Source organism: Somniosus microcephalus, chromosome 1 (genome assembly GCF_052327205.1).
Source record: "Somniosus microcephalus isolate GS21.2 chromosome 1, FLI_Smic_1.0, whole genome shotgun sequence".
Taxonomy (NCBI): domain Eukaryota; kingdom Metazoa; phylum Chordata; class Chondrichthyes; order Squaliformes; family Somniosidae; genus Somniosus; species Somniosus microcephalus.
In genome coordinates, this window is record NC_140987.1 from 22,167,341 (window position 1) to 22,192,784 (window position 25,444).

At 45.6% G+C, this 25,444-nt stretch overlaps 1 protein-coding gene across 1 annotated transcript in view; it reads left to right on the top strand.

Annotated features, from left to right (window-relative positions):
* The window catches only part of rgs12b (regulator of G protein signaling 12b), a 335,452-nt gene that overhangs the window by 219,892 nt on the left and 90,116 nt on the right, over positions 1–25,444 (top strand). Inside the window, exons 6-8 of the mRNA XM_085975353.1 lie at positions 9,575–9,667; positions 16,508–16,651; positions 17,031–17,201. Of these exons, the coding sequence (XP_085831479.1) occupies positions 9,575–9,667; positions 16,508–16,651; positions 17,031–17,201 (408 nt within the window). The remainder of the gene's footprint in view (positions 1–9,574; positions 9,668–16,507; positions 16,652–17,030; positions 17,202–25,444) is intronic.

Below are 25,444 nucleotides of genomic sequence, written 5' to 3' on the forward strand. Positions count from 1 at the left end.
AATTATAGACAGGTAAGCCTGACATTGGTAGTGGGGAAAATGCTAGAATCCATTATAAAAGATGTAATAGCAGAGCACTTGCAAAACAGTGACAGGATCGGACAAAGTCAACATGGATTTACAAAAGGTAAATCGTACTTGACTAATCTACTGGAATTTTTTGAGGATGTAATTGGTAGAATAGATAAGGGAGAACCAGTGGATGTGGTGTATTTGGACATTCAGAAGGCTTTCGATAAGGTCCCGCATAAGAGATTAGCGTGTAAAGTTAAGGCACATGGGATTGGGGGCAAGGTACTGACTTGGATAGAGAACTGGTTGGCAGACAGGAAGCAAACATAGAAACATAGAAAATAGGAGCAGGAGTAGGCCATTCGGCCCCTCGAGCCTGCTCCGCCATTCAATGCGATCATGGCTGATCATCCAAATTCAGTACGTGGTCCCTGCTTTCTCTCCATACCCCTTGATCCCTTTAGCATTAAGAAATATATCCAACTCCTTCTTGAATATACTTAATGAATTGGCCTCCACCGCCTTCTGTGGTAGAGAGTTCCACAGGTTCACCACTCTGGGTGAAGAAATTCCTCCTCATTTCTGTCCTAAATGGCTTACCCTTAATCCTTAGACTGTGACCCATGGTTCTGGACTCCCCGAATATCAGGAACATCCTTCCTGCATCTAGTCTGTCCAGTCCTGTCAGAATTTTATAAGTTTCAATGAGATCACCTCTCATTCTTCTAAACTCCAGCGAGTACAAGTCCAATCGACCCAATCTCTCCTCATACGTCATTCCTGCCATCCCAGGTATCAGCCTGGTGCATCTTCGCTGAACTCCTTCCATGGCAAGAACATCCTTCCTCAGATAAGGCGACCAAAACTGCACACAATACTCAAGATGTGGTCTCACCAAGGCCCTGTACAACTGCAGCAAGACATCCTTGTTCCTGTACTCAAACCCTCTCGCTACGAAGGCCAACATACCATTTGCCTTCTTAACCGCCTGCTGCACCTGCATGCTTACCTTCAGCGACTGGTGCACAAGGACACCCAGGTCTTGTTGCACTTCCCCTTCTCCCAATCTATTGCCATTTAGGTAATAATCTGCCTTCCTGAGTTGGAATAAATGGCTCTTTTTCCGAGTGGCAGGCAGTGACTAGTGGGGTAACGCAGGGATCGGTCCTAGGACCCCAGCTATTCACAATATATATAAATGATCTAGACGAGGGAACTAGATGTAATATCTCCAAGTTTGCAGACAACACATAGCTGGGTGGGCGGGTGTGCTGTGAGGAGGATACCGAGAAACTCCAGTATGATTTGGACAGGTTGGGTGATTGGGCAGAAGCATGGCAGATGCAGTATAATGTGGATAAATGCGAGGTTATCCACTTTGGTGGCAAAAACAGGAAGGCAGATTATTATCTGAACAGCAATAGATTGGGAAAGGGGAAGTGCAACGAGACCTGGGTGTCCTTGTGCACCAGTCGCTGAAGGTAAACATGCAGGTGCAGCAGGCGGTTAAGAAGGCAAATGGCATGTTGGCCTTCGTAGCGAGAGGGTTTGAGTACAGGAACAAGGATGTTTTGCTGCAGTTGTGCAGGGCCTTGGTGAGACCACATCTTGAGTATTGTGTGCAGTTTTGGTCGCCTTATCTGAGGAAGGATGTTCTTGCCATGGAAGGAGTTCAGCGAAGATTCACCAGACTGATACCTGGGATGGCAGGAATGACGTATGAGGAGAGATTGGGACGATTGGACTTGTACTCGCTGGAGTTTAGAAGAATGAGAGGGGATCTTATTGAAACTTATAAAATTCTGACAGGACTGGACAGACTAGATGCAGGAAGGATGTTCCCGATGGTCGGGGAGTCCAGAACCAGGGGTCACAGTCTAAGGATAAGGGGTAGGCCATTTAGGACAGAAATGAGAAGGAATTTCTTCACCCAGAGAGTGGTGAACCTGTGGAATTCTCTACCACAGAAGGCAGTAGAGGCCAATTCATTAAATATATTCAAGAAGGAGTTGGATATATTTCTTAATGCTAAAGGGATCAAGGGGTATAGGGAGAAAGCAGAGACCGGGTACTGAAATTGGACGATCAGCCATGATCGCATTGAATGGCGGAGCAGGCTCCTGCTCCTATCTTCTATGTTTCTATTCATGGAGCCTATTTGTCCAGTGTCAGAGGATGAGTGAAGAAGGGTTGAAGGCAGTTAAAAATGTCTGGATGATGGAGGTGAGGAAATGGTCAGAAATTGCATCGTTGGTGGTGGAGAGGCCTCACATTATGAGGCCTAAGGGATGGCCATCAGTGTGGATAATAGTGTTTACTTGCTTTAGTGAGGATAGGAGGCTGGAGATCTTAGAATAGAACCAACAGGTTGAATTTAGATGCAGTTTGAAGTCACTGTGGATGATTTGTTGCTTAGGAGCAGAGGCTTAATGAGGATAGGAGGGATGAGATTTTGTTAAGTAAGTTGTCAGGAAGCTTGAGAGGATAAGTACTTTGAAGGCGAGGTGGGAGGAATTGTAGAGCATGAGGTGTTCACAAGTGGAGAAATGCCAGCAGAGTAAAGAGACTGGTTAACTGGTTCCAGGCCATTCTGCCATCATGGCAGCTGGGATGGAGGATTTGGTGAAAAGTGCAGCGATGTGATACAGTTTTGATAAGAAAGGAACCAGTTTCAGTTAATCATTAATGTTAGTGCACCTATGAAGGGTAACAACATGGATGGGGAGGACCTTGTTTGTGTGGAAATCGATATTTTGGAAAACAGTAAGCAGTGGATAGGTTGTGGGAGCCAAAGCGATTCGGAAAACAGGCAATAGAAAAATGGACAAGGGGGAGATTGAAGAAGATGACCCCACAGAATCACAGTGGGCAGGATTTGTGCCAGGAGAGAGGAACGGGATTGTTCGCATGGATGCTCTGGAGATCCAGTGACCGATTCTGCTTGGTGGAGGATGCCCAGATTGGATAGCAGAGAAAAATGGGCCTATCCTGGAAAACCTCAAGCAAAAGGCAGGATAAGATATCAGTGAGAAAGTAGCCAAGGGTGTATCAAGATGGTGCATTTACCTGTTAACCCTTTGGGGAAGCTGGAATTAGTGTTTTTGATGAACAAAAGAGCTTCATGTTTTAAATCTATTTGTGAAGCCCTCCCTGTCAGTTGTAGCTACCTCTAACACTCTTCCATTCTTTCCTCATCTGGTTTCTTTTGACTTTTGCCTCCTGTGCTCATACATGTTGGCTTACCTGTCATCTGCTTGGTGTACTATAGGATGGAAACTACCAATCAAAGCATCTTCATTTCCACTTTTATTCATGACTAAATTTATTTTGCAGTATGTTGCAGAGCTGTGTACTACATCTTAAATTCAACTGGTTATGCAAAAGTTTGAAATGAAAGTTTTGTAGTTTAGCTGTTCTTATAGTAACACTGTCACTGGTTCATGGTGACTGAAATAAATTGAATTCAGTTTTTACGTCATGGGTTTCTGAGATTTGTAATGTTTTTGGGGGGATTGTATTCAGCAATTCTGCCTATTTTTCGACATTTTGCAAACCTTTGGCTTTGACGAAAAGAAATTAGATGGTAGGTTTGTTTGAAATATTGGAAATTAGCACATGGAAAGTGAGCCAAAATAAAGCTGAATATGTTCTGCTGTGTTTGCTGGTAGGATTGCATTAAAATAGCTGGTAGGCACCAAGCACGAGGTGTCTTCTGATTAGACACAAATTCTAAAAATAGAAAGTGTAACACATTCCATAGATCTGGAGTATTGTTATTTATTTATTCACGGAATGTGTGTGTCGCTCGCAACTTGCAATGAATTCGATAACATGTCTCGGAGGAATATCTTTCAGTGGTAAATAATTTTGCTCAGAGCTGATGGCATTTATAACATGTTACTACCAAATAGATCAAAGCTATTAAAATTATTTCTACCGCATTGGAGGAAAAACGACTCAGGAAATTGTATCAGCATTTCTTAGACTCTTACAAACAAACTGAATCCCAATAATATATTTGACATAACTACAAACTCTGTAACCAGGGGCCTGGAATCGAGCTCAGGAGAGGAAAGGTGGACAATTTTGACATTTAATTGCTTGACACACAAAGTGGGGAATGTATGGAACAAAATGTATGGAGAAACTAATTAGAAGCAGCCAATAAGGATTGCCAAAAGGAAGATTGTGCTTGACCAATCTGAGGAGGCTGCAGATATGTTGGATGTGGGACAATGCAGTGGATGTGATGTATATGGACATTCAGAAAGCCTTTGACACAGTACAGCACAGAAAACACAAGATTAAGAGTTATGGAATTAGGGGAAGGGTAGCAACTCAGATTAAAACTGGTTAAACCGTCCAAATTTGCAGACAACACTAAACTAGGATGAATAGTGAATAATTCTAATGACCAAAGGAACATGCAAGGGATATTGATAAGAATATAAAAATCAAGTGTTAATGATGAGCCTACATAAAACAATAAGACCACAATTAGAGTACTGTGTGCACTATTGAGCTTCACACTATAGGAAAGATCTTAAGGCTTCAGGCAGTGTACAATGCAGATTGACTAGCATGTTGCTTGGTTTGAGGAAATTCAAAGAGAAATGTTGCAAAATTGTTTTGTTTTTTGAACAACACAGGTTATGGGGTGATAAATGTAGAAGTGTTTAAAATTATGAAAGGATGGGACTGTAGATAGAAACAGACTGTTTTCAGTAGTTGAGGAGTCTAAAACAAGGGGCCAGAGACAAGATTAAATGTAAGAGATTTAGAACAGAGAGCAAGATAAACTTCTTTACGCAGTGAATTGTAAAGCTGTGGAATTCAAGTCCAAGGTTAGTAGTTGAGGCGGAAACTATGTCAACATTCATGATTAGATTGGGTCGGTGGATGCTGGAAAATAGGATAAGAGGATAGAAGAATAGGGTGGGTAGGTGGGATTATGACTATTTATGGAGCATAGATGCTTACACAGATTCGTAGGGCCAAATGGCCCCTTCCCTGTTGTAACTTCTATGTATTTCTATGTAAATGGTGGAATGGGTTAAATGTCAGTAAGTGTGAAATAGTATATATTTTTTTAATAAGTAATATTTGTACTTTGAATGGGGAATATTGGGTGATGTGGAAGAGCACATGTATTGAGGGTTCAGGTTCATAAGACATTAAAAGCAGCACCTCAAGTTGATATGGCCACAAAAAAAGTTAGTGGAAATGCTATGGCAAGTGGTATAGAATATAAAAGTCGAGATGCAAAAACCGTATTAAGAGTACAGTTGGAGTAGTGTGTGAAGTTTTGGCCTTCACACTATGGGAAGGATGTTGAGGCAATACAGGGGATACAGTGTAGATTCACTAGGACACTGCCTGGCACGAGGAAATACAAGTAACAAAACTTGAAAAATTGGCGCTGTTTCGTTAGAACTTAGGAGGTTAATTTGATAAGAGATGTTTAAAATTATGAAGGGATGGGACAGGATAGATAGAAACAGTGGTTGAGGTGACATAAATATAAGATTAAATGTCAGAGATTTAGGACAGAGAGTAGGAACAGCATTTTTATATAAAGATTTGTGAGGCTTTGGAAACAGGTCAGACAAATGGATTAGAACTACGGCTGGTGTGGAGCACAAACACCGACTGGTTGGGCCGAACGTTGTGTTTCTGTGATGTGATTTTTTACGGTAGCCCAGGGAGACTGCGGAGGCAGATTATGTTGGAATATTCAAGAGGAAACTGGACAGTTGTGTGGCGAAAGAAGTGATTTAGGGGTATAATATAGAGTATAATGCATTGTTTTTACTTTGGGTTCAGCCAGGTGGACCACAGTAGTCTTTTCTGGTCCTGTACCACTGCCGATGTACTTCATCTGTTAGCGGAATGTTGGTTTTATTTTCTTTGCATATGTCATGACCAACACAGATTCGGGTAAGGACTGATAAACAAAAGCCCTTCCACTGAAAAAATGTCAGAATGAGCAATTTTGCAACTGGGCTGGTGAAATGTTAGTTTCTTATAAGTGTGCTGGCGCTCTTTGGGTGGCTGGTACTTGAGATAGTCACTGCACCTTCTGCCTGTTCATGAATTGGCAGCTTGAGACTTTCTCTTGCTTAAATTCATATCATTTTTGCTCGTCAACTACTGCAATACATTTTGGAGTTTAAAAACTGCAAAACTGACTGGAGTGGGGCTTGAACCCACAAGCTGGTGACAAACTGAGCTAAAGCTCACACATCGCAACAGTGAAATAATGTTACCATAGCAAAGCTGCCAGTTTCTCTGGTAGCTCTCTTGAAGTAATGTTAAGCTTATATGATTAAAACAGAGGCCTAGAAATTGGCCTGAGGCGCCCAAGCGGCGCAAAGTTCGCCTGGGCGCTGGAATTTGCGCCGCGATCGCCGCAAATTCAGTTGAAGTGCCCCTAGAGGGAGACGGGGCGCGGCTCGAGGCGCTCCGCGTCCCTCTTAGGGTGCTGAAAGTGAATTTCGCAGCGCTACGTGCCGCAGCGCCACACGCTGCGGTACGGCACGTTGCGGTACTGCAGGCCAGCCTCCCACTGTTAAGGGGGAGGGGCCTGCAATAGCGCGAGCCCCGATCGCGAGTGTCGGCAAAAGAGCCCGGCACCAAGGAGAAGTGCCGGGCTCTCGGGAAACAGCCGGCAATGCCGCGGGGTGGGGGGGGGGTGGTGGGTGGGACCAGTAGGCCGGGGACGGAGGCACTGGCAGGCGGCCGCCGAAAAAGTGGCCGCCCCACACCTCCACCTTAACTTGCGCCTCTGCCGGCGCAGTAAGGCCCCGTGAACCAGGCGCGGGTAGCGAACGGCGCTACAGCGGCGTTCGCTACCAAATATTGCGATCGGGGTGCGAATGGGGCGCTGCGCGCACCGATGACGTCATCGGTGGCGGCGCAGCGCAAAAGGCTAACGCCACCATTAGCGCCCCTGCTGAATATCACGGGAGGCGCAGCCAGTGGCACTACAGCCACTGACTGCCTCTTTAGGCACTAACAGGTGGCGCTACTCACCCAATTTTTCCCCCAGACACTTAAATACATTCAAAATATTTTTCTTTAAATTTGCTCACTCCATTGACCCTATTTTTTCCCCATTCGATGTCTAGTTATTTGTCCTATAATTTTACTTTTATTCTACCTATTTCACCTTAATTTTTTTGCACAGAATACTTCCTGGGATGAGAGGGCTCTCCTATGAGGAGAGATTGAGTAGATTGAGCCTATTCTGTCTGGAGTTTAGAAGAATGAGAGGTGATAACATTGAAATATGTAAGATTCTGAGGGGGATTGACAGGGTAGATGGTGCGAAGTTGTTTCCCCTGCTGGAGAGTCTAGATCTAGGGGGCATAGTCTCAGGATAAGGAGTCGACCATTTCAGACTCGGATGAGGAGAAATTTCTTCACTCAGAGGATTGTGAATCTTTGGAATTCTCTGCTCCTGAGGGCTGTGGATGCTAAATCGTTGAGTATATGCAAGGCTGAGATAGATAGATTTTTGGATTCAAGGGATATTGGGATCAGATGGGAAAGTGGAGTTGAGGCTGAAGATCAGCCATGATCTTATTGAATGGCAGAGCAGGCTCGACGGGCCATATCGCCTACTCCTGTTCCTAATTTTTATGTTCTTATGTTCCTTATCTTGTTTCTTCTTCCTTCTGGCTCCCACCGTCCTTTTTGGAAGATGCTGTTTCCTGCATTTCTCTTGTAATTGACATGTGGTGAAGATCATGTCCATTGTGCCTCTTAGTGGGCGGAATCCGCATTGCGACTCTGAGAGGAACTCTTCGGCCACTGGGAGAAGGCAATTGAGGAGGATTCTTGCGATGACTTTCCCTGTGGAGAGGTACCACCAAAGCTGCCTCCGCAAGATCCTGCAAATCCATTGGCAAGATAGGCGCACCAATGTCAGTGTTCTCGCTCAGGCCAACATCCCCAGCATCAAAGCTTTGACTACACTCGATCAGCTCCAATGGACGGGTCTCATCGTCCTCATGCCCGATACGAGACTCCCAAAACAAGCGCTCTACTCGGAGCTCCGGCATGGCAAGAGAGCCCCAGGTGGGCAGAGGAAATGCTTCAAGGACACCCTCAAAGCCTCCTTGAAAAAGTGCAACATCCCCACTGACACCTGGGAATCCCTGGCCCAAGACCGCACAAAGTGTAGGAGAAGCATTCGGGAAGGCGCTGAACACCTCGAGTCTCTTGCCAGGAGCAAGTGGAAGCCAAGCGCAAACAGTGGAAGGAGCGCACGTCAGCCCAAGCACCCCACCCACCCGCTCCTTCAACCACCGTCTGCCCCACCTGTGACAGAGACTGTAGGTCCCGCATTGGACTCATCAGTCACCTGAGAACTCATTTTTAATGTGGAAGCAAGTCATCCTCGTTTCCGAGGGGCTTCCTAAGAAGAGGTATTTTAACTAATTTTGGAATGATTTTTACAACTTTTCTGAAAAAAATCAACCTTTTTAAATGAAGAATCAACACTCAGAAGTGTTCCGAGTGTTTCTGGTTCAATTGGTTGAGAAGTTCTACAATATTTTGTTGATTTTTGTCTATTTGACTGATTTCCCAAAAAGTCTTTCTAATTGATGATTGCAGGTTCGGTCTTTCTAATAATTTTAGTATAGTGGTTAGCACTGTTGTCTCACAGCGCCAGGGACCCGGGTTCGAATCCGGCCTCGGGCGACTGTCTGTGTGGAATTTGCACATTCTCCCCGTGTTTGCGTGGGTTTTCTCCGGGTGCTCCGGTTTCCTCCCACAGTCCAAAGATGTGCGGGTTAGGTTGATTGGCTATGATAAATTGACCCTTAGTGTTAGGGGGATTAAATATGTGGGGTTATGGGGATAGGGTGGGATATGTGTTGGTGTAGGGGTTACGGGGATCGGGTGGGATATGTGTCGATGCAGGCTCGATGGGCCGAAATGGCCTCTATCTGCACTGTGGGGTTTCTGTGATTCTGTGAAGGAAAAGAGAAAAACTTGCAGCCGTATAGTTGTTTATCCCTCAGAAATGACTAATTACTTTGAAATCCAGGAAGTGTTGTCATGTTGCAGCTCTTCTGCATGCAGCAAGATCCCAACAGCCATGAAAGGAAGTACCAGTTATTCTGTCTTTGGTGGAACGGCTGATGGAAGAAAATTGGCCACGGACATGCGGGAACTCCCTGCTCTTCATTCCCTGCCATGGAAATTTTAATGTCTATCCAAACCACCGGAAAAGGAAAACGGGGCTTCAGTTTAACAATCTCTTCTGGAGGTCAGCACCTCTGGCAAGTCAGCATTCATTCAGTCATGCACCAGAATGTCAGTCTAGATTTCGTGCTCAGATTCGGAGTGAGACTTTTTGCCTCAGATGCACAAGGGCTACTAGCTTAGCCAAGCGGACACATTAAACACATATGTATAAAAACTGTTTTTATCTAAGTATGCTTTTCCTAGAATTGAGCATTACAATAGGCAAGATAAATAGACTTGCTTCTGTATTGGATCAGTTAATATAGTAGCTTATTATTAAGGGAGTCTCCTTATTTTATTTTGTTAGGAGTTTCTGAAGAAAGAATTCAGTGAAGAAAACATCCTGTTCTGGCAGAACTGTGAGTACTTCGGCCAAATCCCTCAGCATGACAAGAAACAGGTGAGAAATATGTTTAAAAGGTTAGCTGTTTTTTTTCATGGCAGTTTTCTTGCCTCTGCACTTCCTATCCTAAAGGTCTTGACTCTTTGTACAGGGCCCTACGGTACTTCTCCCAAGTGAGTCTAGGTTTTGTGACTATGGGTGAAAATACTGGCGAACCATATTCTGTCCTAACTCTGCATCTGCACACATGTGCTTCCAGCGGGAATCGCTGAATAGATTAGGAGCTGAGTAACTATGTCCTCTCTATCCTTAACAACTTTTAAAGCTAGAATAGGTACAAGTCAGTTTTATAAACCTGAAACCAGTCAAATGGTGATTTTAGGAAACACTCAGCAGATCAGGCAGCATCTGTGGAAAGAACAACATATACCGTATTACATTATTCACATACATTATTTTATCTTACTGCATTTCCAAAAGATCTGCTAAGTGTTTCCAACAATTTCTGTTTTTGTTTACTAACATCTGCAGTATTTTGCTCTTTTTAACCAATGAACTCTGTTAAGTTATGTTAATTTAAAAGTGCTTATTACCTACATATCGATAACTGATCAAATATAAACTACTTTGAAATGGCAGTTCAAGAGGAGGTCCAGAAGAAATGATACTATGTATGTCCTCTCAGTGAAGAGAAATTGCTGTGTTACACCAAAGATGTAAAGAAGCTGCACTAATACCTGACCACAACAACAACTTGCATTTATAAAGCGCCTTTAACGTAGAAAAACTTCTTAAGATGTAATTTGACAGCAATGGATACTGAACCAAAGAAGGAGATAATAGGAGTGATGACCTAAAAGTTGGTCAGTGGTGGATTTTAAGGAGGGTATTAAGGAGGAAATGGAGTTGAGACAGAGGAATTTAGGGGAAATTTCAGAGCGTGAGGCCTAAACGCCTGAAGGTACCGCCACCTATGGTTGGGCGAAAGGAGGGAGGGATGCACAAGGGGTTGGAGTCAGAAACAGAGAGTTCGGGGATAGGTTTGTAGGGCTGGATATGGTTACAAGATGGGGAGGGGCGAAGTTATGAAGGTGTTCAAACACAAGGATGAGAATTTGAAGTATGGGGTGTGGGTGGAGCATGAGCCAATGTAGGGCAGTAAGAACAGTAGGACTTGGTACAGGATAGGATACAGACAGCAGAGTCATGGATTGAGCTGATGTTTACAGAGCACGGAGGTTCCACATGTATGCTGACTTTTTTTTAATTCATTCATGAGATGTAGGCGTCGCTGGCAAGGCCAGCATTTATTGCCCATCCCTAGTTGCCCTTGAGAAGGTGGTGGTGAGCCGCCGCCTTGAACTGCTGCAGTCCGTGTGGTGAAGGTACTCCTACAGTGCTATTAGGGAGAGAGTACCAGGATTTTGACCCAGCGACGATGAAGGAACGGCGATATAATTCCAAGTCAGGATGGTGAAAGTCAGGATGGTGTGTGACTTGGAGGGGAACGTGGAGGCGGTGGTGTTCCCATGCGCCTGCTGCCCTTTTCCTTCTAGGTGGTAGAGGTCGCGGGTTTGGGAGGTGCTGCAGTGCATCTTGTAGATGGTACATACTGCAGCCACGGTACGCTGGTGGTGGAGGGAGTGAATGTTTAAGGTGGTGGATGGGGTACCAATGAAGCAGGCTGCTTTGTCTTGAGTGTTGTTGGAGCTGCACTCATTCAGACAAGTGGAGAGTATTCCATCATACTCCTGATTTATACCTTGTAGACGGTGGAAAGGCTTTGGGGAGCCGGGAGGTGAGACACTCGCCGCAGAATGCCCAGCCTCTGACCTGCTCTTGTTACCACAGTATTTATGTGGCTGGTCCACTTAAGTTTCTGGTCAATGGTGACCCCGAGGATATTGATGGTGGGGGATTCGGCGATGGTAAGGTCATGGGGTGGTGCTTAGATGCTCGTTTCTTCGAGATAGTCATTGCCTGGCACTTGTGTGGTACAAATCCTTCAACAACCACAACCATCTTCTTTTGTGCTAGGTATGACTCCAGCCGGTGGAGTGTTTTCCCCCCCGATTCCCATTGACCTCAATTGTACTAGGGCTCCTTGATGCCACACTCGGTCAAATGCTGCCTTGATGTCAAGGGCAGTCACTCTCACCTCACCTCTGGAATTCAGCTCTTTTGTCCATGTTTGGACCAAGGCCGTAATGGGTTTTGGAGCCGAGTGGTCCTGCCGGAACCCAAACTGGGCATTAGTGAGCAGGTTATTGGTGAGTAAGTACATGTTTTGGTTCTGCCTTCACAAAGGAGGACACAAATAACCTCCCAGAGATGCCGGGGAACATAGGGTCTGATGAAAGGGATGAACTGAAAGAAATCAGTATTTGTAAGGAAATGATGTTAGGGAAATTGATGGGATTGAAGGCCGATAAATCCCCAGGGCCTGATAATCTACATCCTAGGGTACTTAAGGAAGTGGCCCTAGAAATAGTAGATGCATTGCTGATCATCTGCCAACATTTGATGGAATCTGGAACAGTACCCATGGATTGGAGGGTAGCTAATGTTACCCCACTATTCAAAAAAGGTGGTAGAGAGAAAACGGGGAATTACAGACCGGTAAGCCTGACATCGGTAGTGGGGAAAATGCTAGAGTCCATTATAAAAGATGTAATAGCAGAGCACTTGGAAAACAGTGACAGGATCGGACAAAGTCAACATGGATTCACAAGAGGTAAATCGTGCTTGACTAATCTACTGGAATTTTTTGAGGATGTAACTGGTAAAATGGATAAGGGAGAACCAGTGGATGTGGTGTATCTGGACTTTCAGAAGGCCTTCGATAAGGTCCCACATAAGAGATTAGCGTGTAAAGTTAAGGCACATGGGATTGGGGGCAAGGTATTGACTTGGATAGAGAACTGGTTGGCAGACAGAAAGCAAAGAGTTGGAATAAACGGGTCTTTTTCCGAGTGGCAGGCAGGCCGATAAATCCCCAGGGCCTGATAATCTACATCCTAGGGTACTTAAGGAAGTGGCCCTAGAAATAGTAGATGCATTGCTGATCATCTGCCAACATTCGATGGAATCTGGAACAGTACCCATGGATTGGAGGGTAGCTAATGTTACCCCACTATTCAAAAAAGGTGGTAGAGAGAAAACGGGGAATTACAGACCGGTAAGCCTGACATCGGTAGTGGGGAAAATGCTAGAGTCCATGGACCCCAGCTATTCACAATATATATTAATGATCTAGACGAGGGAACTCTATGTAATATCTCCAAATTTGCAGACGACACAAAGCTGGGTGGGCATGTGTGCTGCGAGGAGGATGTCGAGAAACTCCAGGATGATTTGGACATGTTGGGTGATTGGGCAGAAACACGGCAGATGCAATATAACGTGGATAAATGTGAGGTTGTCCACTTTGGTGGCAAAAACAGGAAGACAGATTATCACCTAAATGGCAATAGATTGGGAGAAGGGGAAGTGCAACGAGACCTGGGTGTCCTTGTGTACCAGTCGCTGAAGGTAAGCATGCAGGTGCAGCAGGCAGTTAAGAAGGCAAATGGTATGTTGGCCTTCGTAACAAGAGGGTTTGAGTACAGGAACAAGGATGTCTTGCTGCAGTTGTACAGAGCCTTGGTGAGACCACATCTTGAGTATTGTGTGCAGTTTTGGTCGCCTTATCTGAGGAAGGATGTTCTTGCCATGGAAGGAGTTCAGTGAAGATTCACCAGGCTGATACCTGGAATGGCAGGAATGACGTATGAGGAGAGATTGGGTCAATTGGGCTTGTACTCGCTGGAGTTTAGAAGAATGAGAGGGGATCTCATTGAAACTTATAAAATTCTGACAGGACTGGACAGACTAGATGAGGAAGGATGTTCCCGATGGTCGGGGAGTCCAGAACCAGGGGACACAGTCTAAGGATAAAGGGTAGGCCATTTAGGACAGAAATGAGGAGGAATTTCTTCTCCCAGAGAGTGGTGAACCTGTGGAACTCTCTACCACAGAAGGCGGTGGAGGCCAATTCATTAAATATATTCAAGAAGGAGTTGGATATATTTCTTGAGGCTAAAGGGATCAAGGGGTATGGGGAGAAAGCAGGGACCAGGTACTGAATTTGGATGATCAGCCATGATCGCATTGAATGGCGGAGCAGGCTCGAGGGGCCGAATGGCCTACTCCTGCTCCTATCTTCTATGTTTCTATGTTGCTTGATAGCACTGTCGACGACACTTTCCATCACTTTGAGAGTAGACTGATGGGGTGGTAATTGGCCGGATTGGATTTGTCCTTGTGGACAGGACATACCTGGGTAGTTTTCCACATTGTCGGATAGATGCCAGTGTTGTAGCTGTACTGGAGCAGCTTGACTAGAGGCGCGGTTTGTTCTGGAGCACAAGTCTTCAGCGCGACAGCTGTGATGTTTTCTGGGCCCACAGCCTTTGCTGTATCCAGTGCGCTCAGCTGTTTCTTGACATCACGTGGAGTGAATCAAATTGGCTGAAGACTGGCTTCTGTGGTGGTGGGGACCTCGGGGAGGCCAATATGGATCATCCACTCGGCACTTCTGGCTGAAGATGGTTGCAAACGCTTCAACTTTGTCTCTTGCACTCAGGTGCTGGACCCCACCATCATTGAGGACTACCCCCCATCTTTACCTCACCACCACCTCTCTCGACCCCTCCACCGCCTCTGATTTGTCCCACTGCTTGTCAGACATCCAATATTGGATGAACATAAATTTCCTCCAACTAAACATTGGAAGGACCAAAGCCATTGTCTTTGGTCACCGCCACAAACTCTGTTCCCAACCACCGATTCCATCCCTCTCCCTGCCCAGTGTCTGAGGCTGAACCAGACCATTTGCAACTTTGGTGTCGTAGTTCACCCTAAGATGAGCTTCTGACCACATATCCGCTCCATCACCAAGACCACCTACTTCCACCTCAGTAACATCGCCTGACTCCAACCCTGCCTCAGCTCATCTGCTGCTGAAATCCTCATCCATGCCTTTGTTACCTCTAGAATTGACTATTCCAATGCTCTCCTGGTCGGCCTCCCACCTACCACCCTCCGTAAACTTGAGTTTATCAAAAAATCTGCTGCCCGTATCCTGACTCGCACCAAGCCCTGTTCACCTATCACACCTGTGCTTACTGACCTACATTGGCTCCCAGTCCGGCGATTTAAAAATTCTCATCCTTGTTTTCAAATCGCTCCGTGGCCTCGCCCCTCCCTATCTCTGTAACCTCGTCCAGCGCTAAAGCCCTCCATGATCTCTGCACTCCTCCAATTCTGGCCTCGCGCATCCCCGATTTATAATCGCTCCACCATTGACGGCCGTACCCTCAGCTGCCTGGGCCCTAAGCTCTGGATTTCCCTCTCTATCTCTCTCTCCTGCTTGAAGGAACTCCTTAAAACCTACCTCTTTGACCAAGTGTAGTGTGTTTGGAGTAATGTTCAGAATGCCCTTACATTAATGACGTAGACTTGGGGGTCGAGGGCACAATTTCAAAATTTGCAGATAACGTTATATAAAACACTAGTTCAGCCCCAGCTGGAGAATTGTGTCCAATTCTGGGCACCACACTTTAGGAAGGACGTGAAGCATTGGAGAGGGTACAGAAGAGATTTACTAGAATGGTTCCAGGGATGAGGGATTACAGTTACGTGGATAGACTGGAGAAGCTGCGGTTGTTCCCCTTGGAGCAGAGAAGGCTAAGAGGAGATTTGATAGAGGTGATTAAAATCATGAGGTTTTAGGTAGAGTATATAAAGAGAAACTGTTTCCAATGGCTGAAGGGTCGATAAACAGAGGGCACAGATTTAAGGTGATTAAGGTCAATAGAACCAGAGGCAACATGAGGAAAAGGGTTTTTACGCAACGAGTGTTTAGGATTTGGAATGCACTGCCTGATAGGGTGGTGGACACAGATTCAGTAGTAGCCTTCAAAAGCAAATTAGATAAAAACTTGAAGGAGAAAAAGTTGCATGGATATAGGGAAAGAGTGGGGGAGTGGGACTAACTGGATTGCTCTTCGAAAGAGCCGGGCCAAATGGACTCTTCCTGTACAATAACAAAATACAACGGATGACCCCTCATCGACCTGAAACGTTAACTCTGTTTTTCTCTCTCCACGGATGCTGCCTGGCCTGCTGAGTGTTACCAGCATTTTCTGTTGTTACTTTGGACTCTTTCTGTGCTGTACTATTCTAGGATTCTATGATTTATTCTAAACATGCATCACTCTTCTAGATGTTGCAAAAAAAATGTGTTTGAACACTCAATGTGAAGCAGTGTAATGATTCAGTTTATTGGCAAACTAATGTTTTGCACCAAAATGCATTAGGTTGAGAATACACAACAAAACAAGCTTCTAATCTCAGCCTGCCTCATTTGGGGAGACATTGAGTGGCTATCAAGTACACTTGTACTCGGTGAGTCAACCAAAGCTGTTCTTCCACACCCTACAGCAGGGGCTGGAGGTGAGATCAGTTTAAAAAGGCGAGCTGTCACCATCATAGTCCATAATTTAATCAGAGCTCGAGGCTGGATTTGTTTTACTTTTATTAAAATTATTTTTTGTTGCAATGGTTAGCATTTTAAGCTTTTTATTGCCTTGCTCCATTACAGAAATGAGTCCACTAATGTACATAATTGGTTAAAAATTTATTGCCATATTGCGCATCAGCCCTGAGTGATAACTGCTGTTTGTCATGGATAAAGAAGTTACAATTTTTCTCACTTTGTTTCTGCATTTACTGTAATTTGTTTTTTTCAAATATCCATGTGCTAACAATAGTAGCTGGGTGAGATTTAACCCCAAGATGGTGAAATGCATTTTATTTCTCTTTGTTCTTTGACTGTGATTCCACTGTGATTTGCAGCTTTTGTATAGAGCTCGGGAAATCTACAACAATTTTTTATCCAACAAGGCAGTCACACCTGTCAACATCGACAGCCAGGCACAGTTAGCGGATGATATCATTAACGCACCACACCCAGATATGTTTAAAGAGCAGCAACTGCAGGTATAGTAATACAAGCAAAGCGTTTGTTCATTTACTTATTTCACTGATAGACGCTTTCTCCACTATTTGCTAGTTCTCAAAAACCATTAAATTGTGAGGATGTATTTGGTAGAAGTAATACATTGTCATTTAAGCCTAATTACAGAAAATATTTTAACCTACAAGAGGATTTTCAGTCAACATAGTCAGTGCTATCTTATACTGATCCCAATATATTCATTGCTTTTACTTGTTATTCAGTGGCATATTATTTTTCTTCATTTATCTAATCTTGGGTAGTATTCACTATGTGTGCAAACATAACATTATCCCTTTCTTTTGATCTGCATACAACAGTTTTTTTTAAAAAAGACTACAATATTTATTTCCTTCAAAGTAGATTTTTAACCTGATGAAGTTTGACAGCTACACTCGGTTTCTGAAATCAACACTGTACCAAGAATGCATGTTGGCAGAAGTGGAGGGCCGCTCCTTACCCGATCCCTGTCAGGTACCATGCAGTCCTGCCTCAAGGCACAGCGCCAGCTCAGACCTTTCTACCCCAAACAAGGTACATATTTAACCCTTCAATTTTCTTTTAACTTCAACTTGTACACGACCTGAGTGCCCTGGGATAGGGTGGGGGCGGGTGGGAAACAGCTAGGGTTCTCAACTCATGATCATTATCCAGTGCTCCGTGCAGAAAGTGAGTATATACATGTGTGTAAGTGAGGACAGGATTGGGCTCAGATAGCCTGTCTGTACTCACTACCTAGACTCGCATATGACAAACTGGCACTTGGGTGAGCTACTGTGGGCTGCTCATGGAACTGCAGCCCAGCATGTTGAGCTACCGTGGGCTGCTCGTGGAACTGCAGCCCAGCACGTTGAGCTACTGTGGGCTGCTCGTGGAACTGCAGCCCAGCACGTTGAGCTACTGTGGGCTGCTCGTGGAACTGTAGCCCAGCATGTTGAGCTACTGTGGGCTGCTCGTGGAACTGCAGCCCGGCATGTTGAGCTACTGTGGACTGCTCGTGGAACTGCAGCCCAGCGTGTTGAGCTACTGTGGGCTGCTCATGGAACTGCAGCCTAGCATGTTGAGCTACTGTGGGCTGCTCGTGGAACTGCAGCCCAGCATGTTGAGCTACTGTGGGCTGCTCACGGAACTGCAGCCCAGCGTGTTGAGCTACTGTGGGCTGCTCACGGAACTGCAGCCCAGCATGTTGAGCTACTGTGGGCTGCTCGTGGAACTGCAGCCCAGCACGTTGAGCTACTGTGGGCTGCTCGTGGAACTGCAGCCCAGCGTGTTGAGCTACTGTGGGCTGCTCGTGGAACTGCAGCCCAGCACGTTGAGCTACTGTGGGCTGCTCGTGGAACTGCAGCCCAGCATGTTGAGCTACTGTGGGCTGCTTGTGGAACTGCAGCCCGGCGTGTTGAGCTACTGTGGGCTGCTCGTGGAACTGCAGCCCAGCATGTTGAGCTACTGTGGGCTGCTCACGGAACTGCAGCCCAGCGTGTTGAGCTACTGTGGGCTGCTCATGGAACTGCAGCCCAGCACGTTGAGCTACTGGTGGGCTGCTCACGGAACTGCAGCCCAGCGTGTTGAGCTACTGTGGGCTGCACCTGGAACTGCAGCCCGGCGTGTTGAGCTACTGTGGGCTGCTCGTGGAACTGCAGCCCAGCATGTTGAGCTACTGTGGGCTGCTCATGGAACTGCAGCCCAGCATGTTGAGCTACTGTGGGCTGCTCATGGAACTGCAGCCCAGTGTGTTGAGCTACTGTGGGCTGCTCGTGGAACTGCAGCCCAGCGTGTTGAGCTACTGTGGGCTGCTCGTGGAACTGCAGCCCAACATGTTGAGCTACTGTGGGCTGCTCATGGAACTGCAGTCCAGCATGGTGAGCTACTGTGGGCTGCTCACGGAACTGCAGCCCAGCACGTTGAGCTACTGTGGGCTGCTCACGGAACTGCAGCCCAGCATGTTGAGTTACTGTGGGCTGCTCATGGAACTGCAGCCCAGCATGTTGTCCAATTAAGAAAAAACACGGCCTCCAAAGATGAGCAAGTTATGTGCTTGTTCTAGAAGCAAACAAGACACTTGTTAAATCCAATTAGCATTGTCAGTTCAATATACTGGAAGTAGCAAGAGGTTGAGAACATGTTACAGCATAGCTGCGAAAGCACTCTTCATATTCCGCTACAATTGCATTCATTATCACTGTAATTGTATAGTGGTGGAAACTGATAAAATCCTGGGCAACTGCAAACTTGTTTCACTTTGGTGCAAGCTATTTAAATAGAATGTTGATGTACACAATATTATGCCATCTGTGAATATGAACTTCTTTATGGAGAAGGTAGTATTTCATATTCTAATTATTGGTACTAGTATAAGTAAATAAACATTTTAATCTACCTAATATAATAGTTGAATAGGACTGTTATATGGCACATTTTGCACTGCTGAAAAGTAGCTGCAGCAAGGGAACAAAAAAGATAAGCCGAAAATTTACAGTGGATCTGTCAGCATCTGTAAAGCGAAAAGGCAGGTTAATAATTCAGGTGTTTACCAGTCACCAGAATCAAAAGCTTAAAGATATGCGAGCCCCTTTGTAGGGTGGAGGAGGGGAACAGAGACAACAGACACTGCAATGACCAGAGGAAGTTAATGGGTCAAATGACCTTCAAACTGCTTAATAGAGAAGCAACTCACCAAGTTTACTTCGACAACAACTCTGAACCCCCATGACTTCCACCATCGAGAAGGATAAGAGCAGCAAGAGTTTGGGAATCACCATCACCCCCAAATTCCCCTCCAAGTCACATAGCATCCTTACTTGGGCACATATCGCCATTCCTTCATTGTCACTGGATCAGTATCCTGGAATTGCCTACTGTGGGAGAACCATCAACGCACGGAATGCAGCGATTCAAGGAGGTTCACCACCTTGTCGGATCAACTAGAAATGGGCAATAAATGCCGACGTGCTGAGAACAAGTAAAAATAAATGATGGAAAAGCTGATGAAAATCGGGCGGATTCTACAACGGACGGGCGATCTGCTCCACTCACGTGGTGAAGATGAAAATTACCCCGAATGTCTCTTTTGCTCTCCTCCCCTTTTTCCTCTGTTCAGTCCTACAAAGTGGCTCACTCACCTTTCAATTGTCAGTTCTGATGAAGGGTATACACCCGAAATATTAACTTCACAAATATTGATGGACCTGTTATACATTTTTTACCTTATTAAGTTTACTTAGCTTTTTACTAGATTAAATTTAGTACTTATTGTTAACAGATACATTATGTGGGCGTGCGGCATGTGATTTAAAATTCCCACTTGTAGTATTGACTATAACTGACTTTCAACTTAAATGTTTTGAACTATCAGGCCAATTCACTAGTGGGGTATAAATTATACAACCAATATTGCAAGTCTCCACTCCCAGCAGGGAGCTTTGCCAGACTGGAGCATGGATCAAAGATAGAGTTATATAATACTACAGGGCTGATTCTGAGGTCTGCGCTGCCGTTTAGTGGAGGAGTGGAGCTCTCAAAATTTGCCCTCCTATCCCATGAGGCTTTGTGACATATCTTTATTTAAGATCATTTCTTTTTCTAGACTAATGAATGACGTGAACTGATTAATTAAAAAAAAGTCTTAAGTACTACGTGTTGGATAAGTACTGCATAAGAACATAAGAAATAGGAGCAGGAGTAGGCCAATCGGCCCCTCGAGCCTGCTCCGCCATTCAATAAGATCATGGCTGATCTGATCCTAACCGCCAATCCACTATCACAGAACCATCTCCTGAATCTAACAGAATTAGACACACGAAATAGGAGCAGGATCAGGCTACACGGCCCCTGGGCCCGCTCCGCTACCCACAGGGCCATGACCGATCCGAACCTAGACTCATGTCCAAATTCCTGCCCGCTCCCCGTAACCCTTAATTCCCTTTACTTCTAGGAAACTGTCTATTTCTGTTTTAAATTTATGTAATGATGTAGCTTCTACAGCTTTTTGGGGCAGCATATTCCATGGACCTGAAAGGCTCGTGGATAACACGTTTAGCGAGTTGTGCACGCCTCAGGGTAGGGCAGCACAGGGGGTGACCATCAGGCGGAGCAACAAAGGCAGGCAGGTAGTGCAGGGAACCCCTGCGGACATCCCCCTTTCAAACAAGTATACCGCTTTGGATACTGTTGAGGGGGATGACTCACCAGGGGAAGGCAGCAGCGGCCAACTTCCTGGCACTGGGGGTGCTCCTGCTGCCCAGGAAGGGGGGAAAAAGAGTGGGAGAGCAATAGTGGTAGGGGATTCTATAGTAAGGGGAACAGATAGGCGTTTCTGTGGCCGTAGACGTGAATCCAGGATGGTTTGTTGCCTCCCTGGTGCCAGGGTCAAGGATGTCACTGAGCGGCTGCAGGGCATTCTGGAGGGGGAGGGAGAACAGCCAGTGGTCGTGGTCCACATTGGTACCAACGACATAGGTAAAAAGAGGGATGAGGTCCTGCAGCAAGAATTTAGGGAGCTAGGTGAAGGATTAAGGAGCAGGACCTCAAAGGTTGTAATCTCTGGATTACTCCCGGTGCCACGTGCTAGTAAGTATAGGAATAGGAAGATAGAACAGATGAATGCGTGGCTAAAGGGATGGTGCAAGGGGGAGGGCTTTAGTTTCCTGGATCACTGGGTCTGCTTCTGGGAAAGGTGGGACTTGTACAAGTCGGACGGTTTACACCTGAACCAGGGGGGAACCAATATCCTTGCGGGGAGGTTTGCTAGCACTGCTGGGGAGGGTTTAAACTAACTTGGCAGGGGGTTGGGGTACAGAGTGGAGCTATAGTAGGGGGTGATTTACGGCCAAATACAGAGGGAAAAACAAGTCAGCTGGGAAGGCAGAGCAAATATGTGAAGGCAAAAGAGAATCTGGCAGGGCTGGAAGGCATTTATTTTAATGCAAGGAGTCTTGCAAATAAGGTGGATGAACTGAAGTTGTTGTTGAACACATGGGAGTACGATATTGTTGCTATCACGGAGACATGGTTGAGGGAGGGTCAGGACTGGCAGCTCAATATTCCGGGGTATAGAATCTTCAGGCGAGACAGAGGGGGGTGTAAAAGGGGAGGGGGTGTTGCAATATTAATTAAGGAGTCAATTACTGCTGTAAGGAGGGATGATATATTAGCGGGTTCCTCTAATGAGGCCATATGGGTAGAACTTAAAAACAAAAAGGGGGCAAGCACTTTGCTGGGAGTGTACTATAGGCCCCCAAACAGTCAGGGGGAGATAGAGGAACAGATATGTAGGCAAATCTCAGAGAAGTGCGAAAATAATAGGGTAATAATAGTGGGGGATTTCAACTTCCCCAATATAAATTGGGACAGTCAGAGTGTGAAAGGCTTAGAGGGTGCAGAATTCTTAAAGTGCATCCAGGAGAGCTTTTTGAGCCAACATGTAGAAAGTCCTACAAGAGAGGGGGCGGTACTGGACCTAATTCTGGGGAATGTAGCCGGGCAAGTGGTGGAAGTGTCAGTAGGAGAGCATTTTGGCGACAGTGACCATAATTCGGTGAGATTTAAGGTGGTCATGGAAAAAGACAAAGACGGCCCGGAAATAAGGGTTCTAAATTGGGGGAAGGCCGATTTTAATATGATGAGGCAGGATCTGGCCAAAGTGGACTGGGAGCAGCTGCTTATAGGAAAATCCACATCAAAACAGTGGGAGACTTTCAGAAGGGAAATAGAGAGAGTACAACGCCAACATGTTCCTGTAAAGGTCAAGGGTGGGACCAACAAGCAAAGGGAACCTTGGATGACAAGGGATATACAAAAATGCATTAGAAATAAAAGGGGGGCTTTTGGCAGTTACAAAAGACTAAAGACAGAAGAAGCCCTAGAGGAGTATAAAAAGTGCAGGGGCATACTTAAAAAAGAAATTAGGAGGGCGAGGAGGGGCCATGAAATAACACTGGCGAGCAAAATAAAGGAAAATCCTAAGATGTTTTATAAGTATATTAAGGGCAAGAGGATAACCAGGGAAAGGGTAGGGCCCATTAGGGACCAAAGTGGCAATCTGTGTGTAGAGCCAGAGGATGTAGGCGGGGTTTTAAATGAATTTTTTGCATCTGTGTTCACTATGGAGAAAGACGATGCAGACATAGAAATCGGGCAAGGGGACTGTGACATACTTGAACATATTAGCATCGAGAGGGAGGAGGTGCTAGCGGTTTTAGCGGGCCAAAAAGTGGATAAATCCCCAGGCCCGGACGAGATGTATCCCAGGCTGCTGTGGGAGGCAAGGGAGGAGATTGCAGGGGCTCTGACACTAATTTTCAGAACCTCTCTGGCCACAGGGGATGTACCAGAGGACTGGAGAACAGCTAACGTAGTACCATTATTCAAGAAGGGTAGCAGGGATAAACCAGGGAATTACAGGCCAGTGAGTCTAACATCTGTGGTGGGGAAATTATTGGAAAAAATTCTGAGGGACAAAATTAATCTCCACTTGGAGAGGCAAGGATTAATCGGGGATAGTCAGCATGGCTTTGTCAAGGGTAAATCATGTCTAACAAATCTGATCGAATTTTTCGAGGGGGTGACTAGTGGGGTGGATGAGGGAAATGCTGTGGATGTGGTGTACATGGACTTCAGTAAAGCTTTTGACAAAGTCCCGCATAGGAGACTGGTCAAGAAGGTAAGAGCCCATGGGATCCAGGGTGCCTTGGCGCGTTGGATCCTAAACTGGCTGAGTGGCAGGAGGCAGAGGGTGATGGTCGAAGGTTGCTTTTGTGACTGGAAGCCTGTGTCCAGTGGGGTACCTCAGGGATCGGTGCTGGGTCCCTTATTGTTTGTGATCTACATAAATGATTTGGATGAAAATGTAAAAGGTATGATCAGTAAGTTCGCAGATGACACGAAAATTGGTGGGGTGGTAAATTGCGAGGAGGAAAGCCTCCGGCTACAGGACGATATAAACGGGTTGGTCAGATGGGCGGAAAAGTGGCAAATGGAATTTAACCCTGAAAAGTGCGAGGTGATGCATTTTGGACGGACAAATAAGGCAAGGGAATACACAATGAGTGGTAGGACCCTAGGAAGTACAGAGGGTCAGAGGGACCTTGGTGTACATGTACATAGATCCCTGAAGGCAGCGGAGCAGGTAGATAAGGTGGTTAAAAAGGCATATGGGATACTTGCCTTCATTAGCCGAGGCATAGAATATAAGAGCAGGGAGGTTATGATGGAGCTGTACAAAACGCTGGTGAGGCCACAGCTGGAGTACTGTGTGCAGTTCTGGTCGCCTCACTATAGGAAGGATGTGATTGCTTTGGAGAGGGTGCAGAGAAGATTCACCAGGATGTTACCTGGGATGGAGCGCCTCAGCTATGAAGAGAGGCTGGACAGGCTGGAGTTGTTTTCCTTGGAGCAGAGAAGGCTGAGGGGGGACCTGATTGAGGTGTACAAAATAATGAGGGGCATAGATAGGGTAGATAAAGAGGAACTTTTCCCCTTAGTAGGGGGGTCAATAACAAGGGGGCATAGATTCAGGGTAAGGGGCAGGAGATTTAGAGGGGATTTGAGGAGGAACTTTTTCACCCAGAGGGTGGTTGGAATGTGGAACTCAATGCCTGAAAGGGTGGTGGAGGCAGGAACCCTCACAACATTCAAGAAGCATTTGGATGAGCACTTGAAATGCCATTGCATACAAGGCTATGGACCAAATGCTGGAAAATGGGATTAGACTGGACAGGGATGGATGGGCGGCGCAGACACGATGGGCCGAAGGGCCTCTTTCTGTGCTGTAAAACTCTATGACTCTATGACCTACCACCCTCTGAGTGAAGTAGTTCCTCCTCATTTCACTTTTGAAAGAGCAGCCCCTTATTCTAAGACTATGCCCCTGAAAGGAAAAGTAAGTTGCCTTTCAAAAGCTAGGCTTTATTAACCTTAAAAACCAGCAGTCTCAACCAGACTGTGGAGAACTGAATTTAAGATGGCCACCACAGGTCACATGACATCAACTAACCAAGAGGTTTACAGCATATATCTCAAGGCAGGAAAACAGGCAACCAATTACAATGCTTCTTATAAAACAAGAATAATCACCACATTCACCCTTCCTTTTAAAATATACTTCAACCCAGGTAGCCTTTACAATTAGTTATTTATGACTAAAACAATACATGTATAATATTTCAACAATTTTAAAATTTTACTATCAAATTATTTTAAAAGTCCATTTTTAATCGGTCAACCGGATATCTTGTTCGTGTCGACCTTCTTAACCTTGGTAAAGTTCCTTGCCCTCCCACACCAGGAGACACAGAAATATCTTCAGCAGGGAGGCTATCAATATCCTGATTATCAACGGTTCCTGAATTGGAAGTCCCATTAGAAGGTAAACTGGGAGGGTCATGAACACCCATCGAGGGCAGACTAAGAGAATTGTAAATGTCTGCAATAGGATTGGAAATATTCGTAGTATCTGTGACGACATCAACATTATCTAAATTATGGCTATTGTTAATATCCTCAGAAGAGGGCTGGCCACCACAAGGAGCTAAGTCTTTAAATGAAACCGTACTTTCTTTCCCATCTTGGAATCGAATGTGAGCATATTGGGAATTTGCCTCCAATAGCTCCACCTCCTCCACTAAAGGATCATACTTTGACAGTCTAACATGGCGTCGGAGCAGCACAGGTCCCTGCATAGTAAGCCATGAAGGTACCGAATATCCCGTAGTGGATCTCCGCCGACAGTTGAAGAGCCTTTCATGGGGAGTCACATTAGTAGCCGTTGAAAGCAATGATCT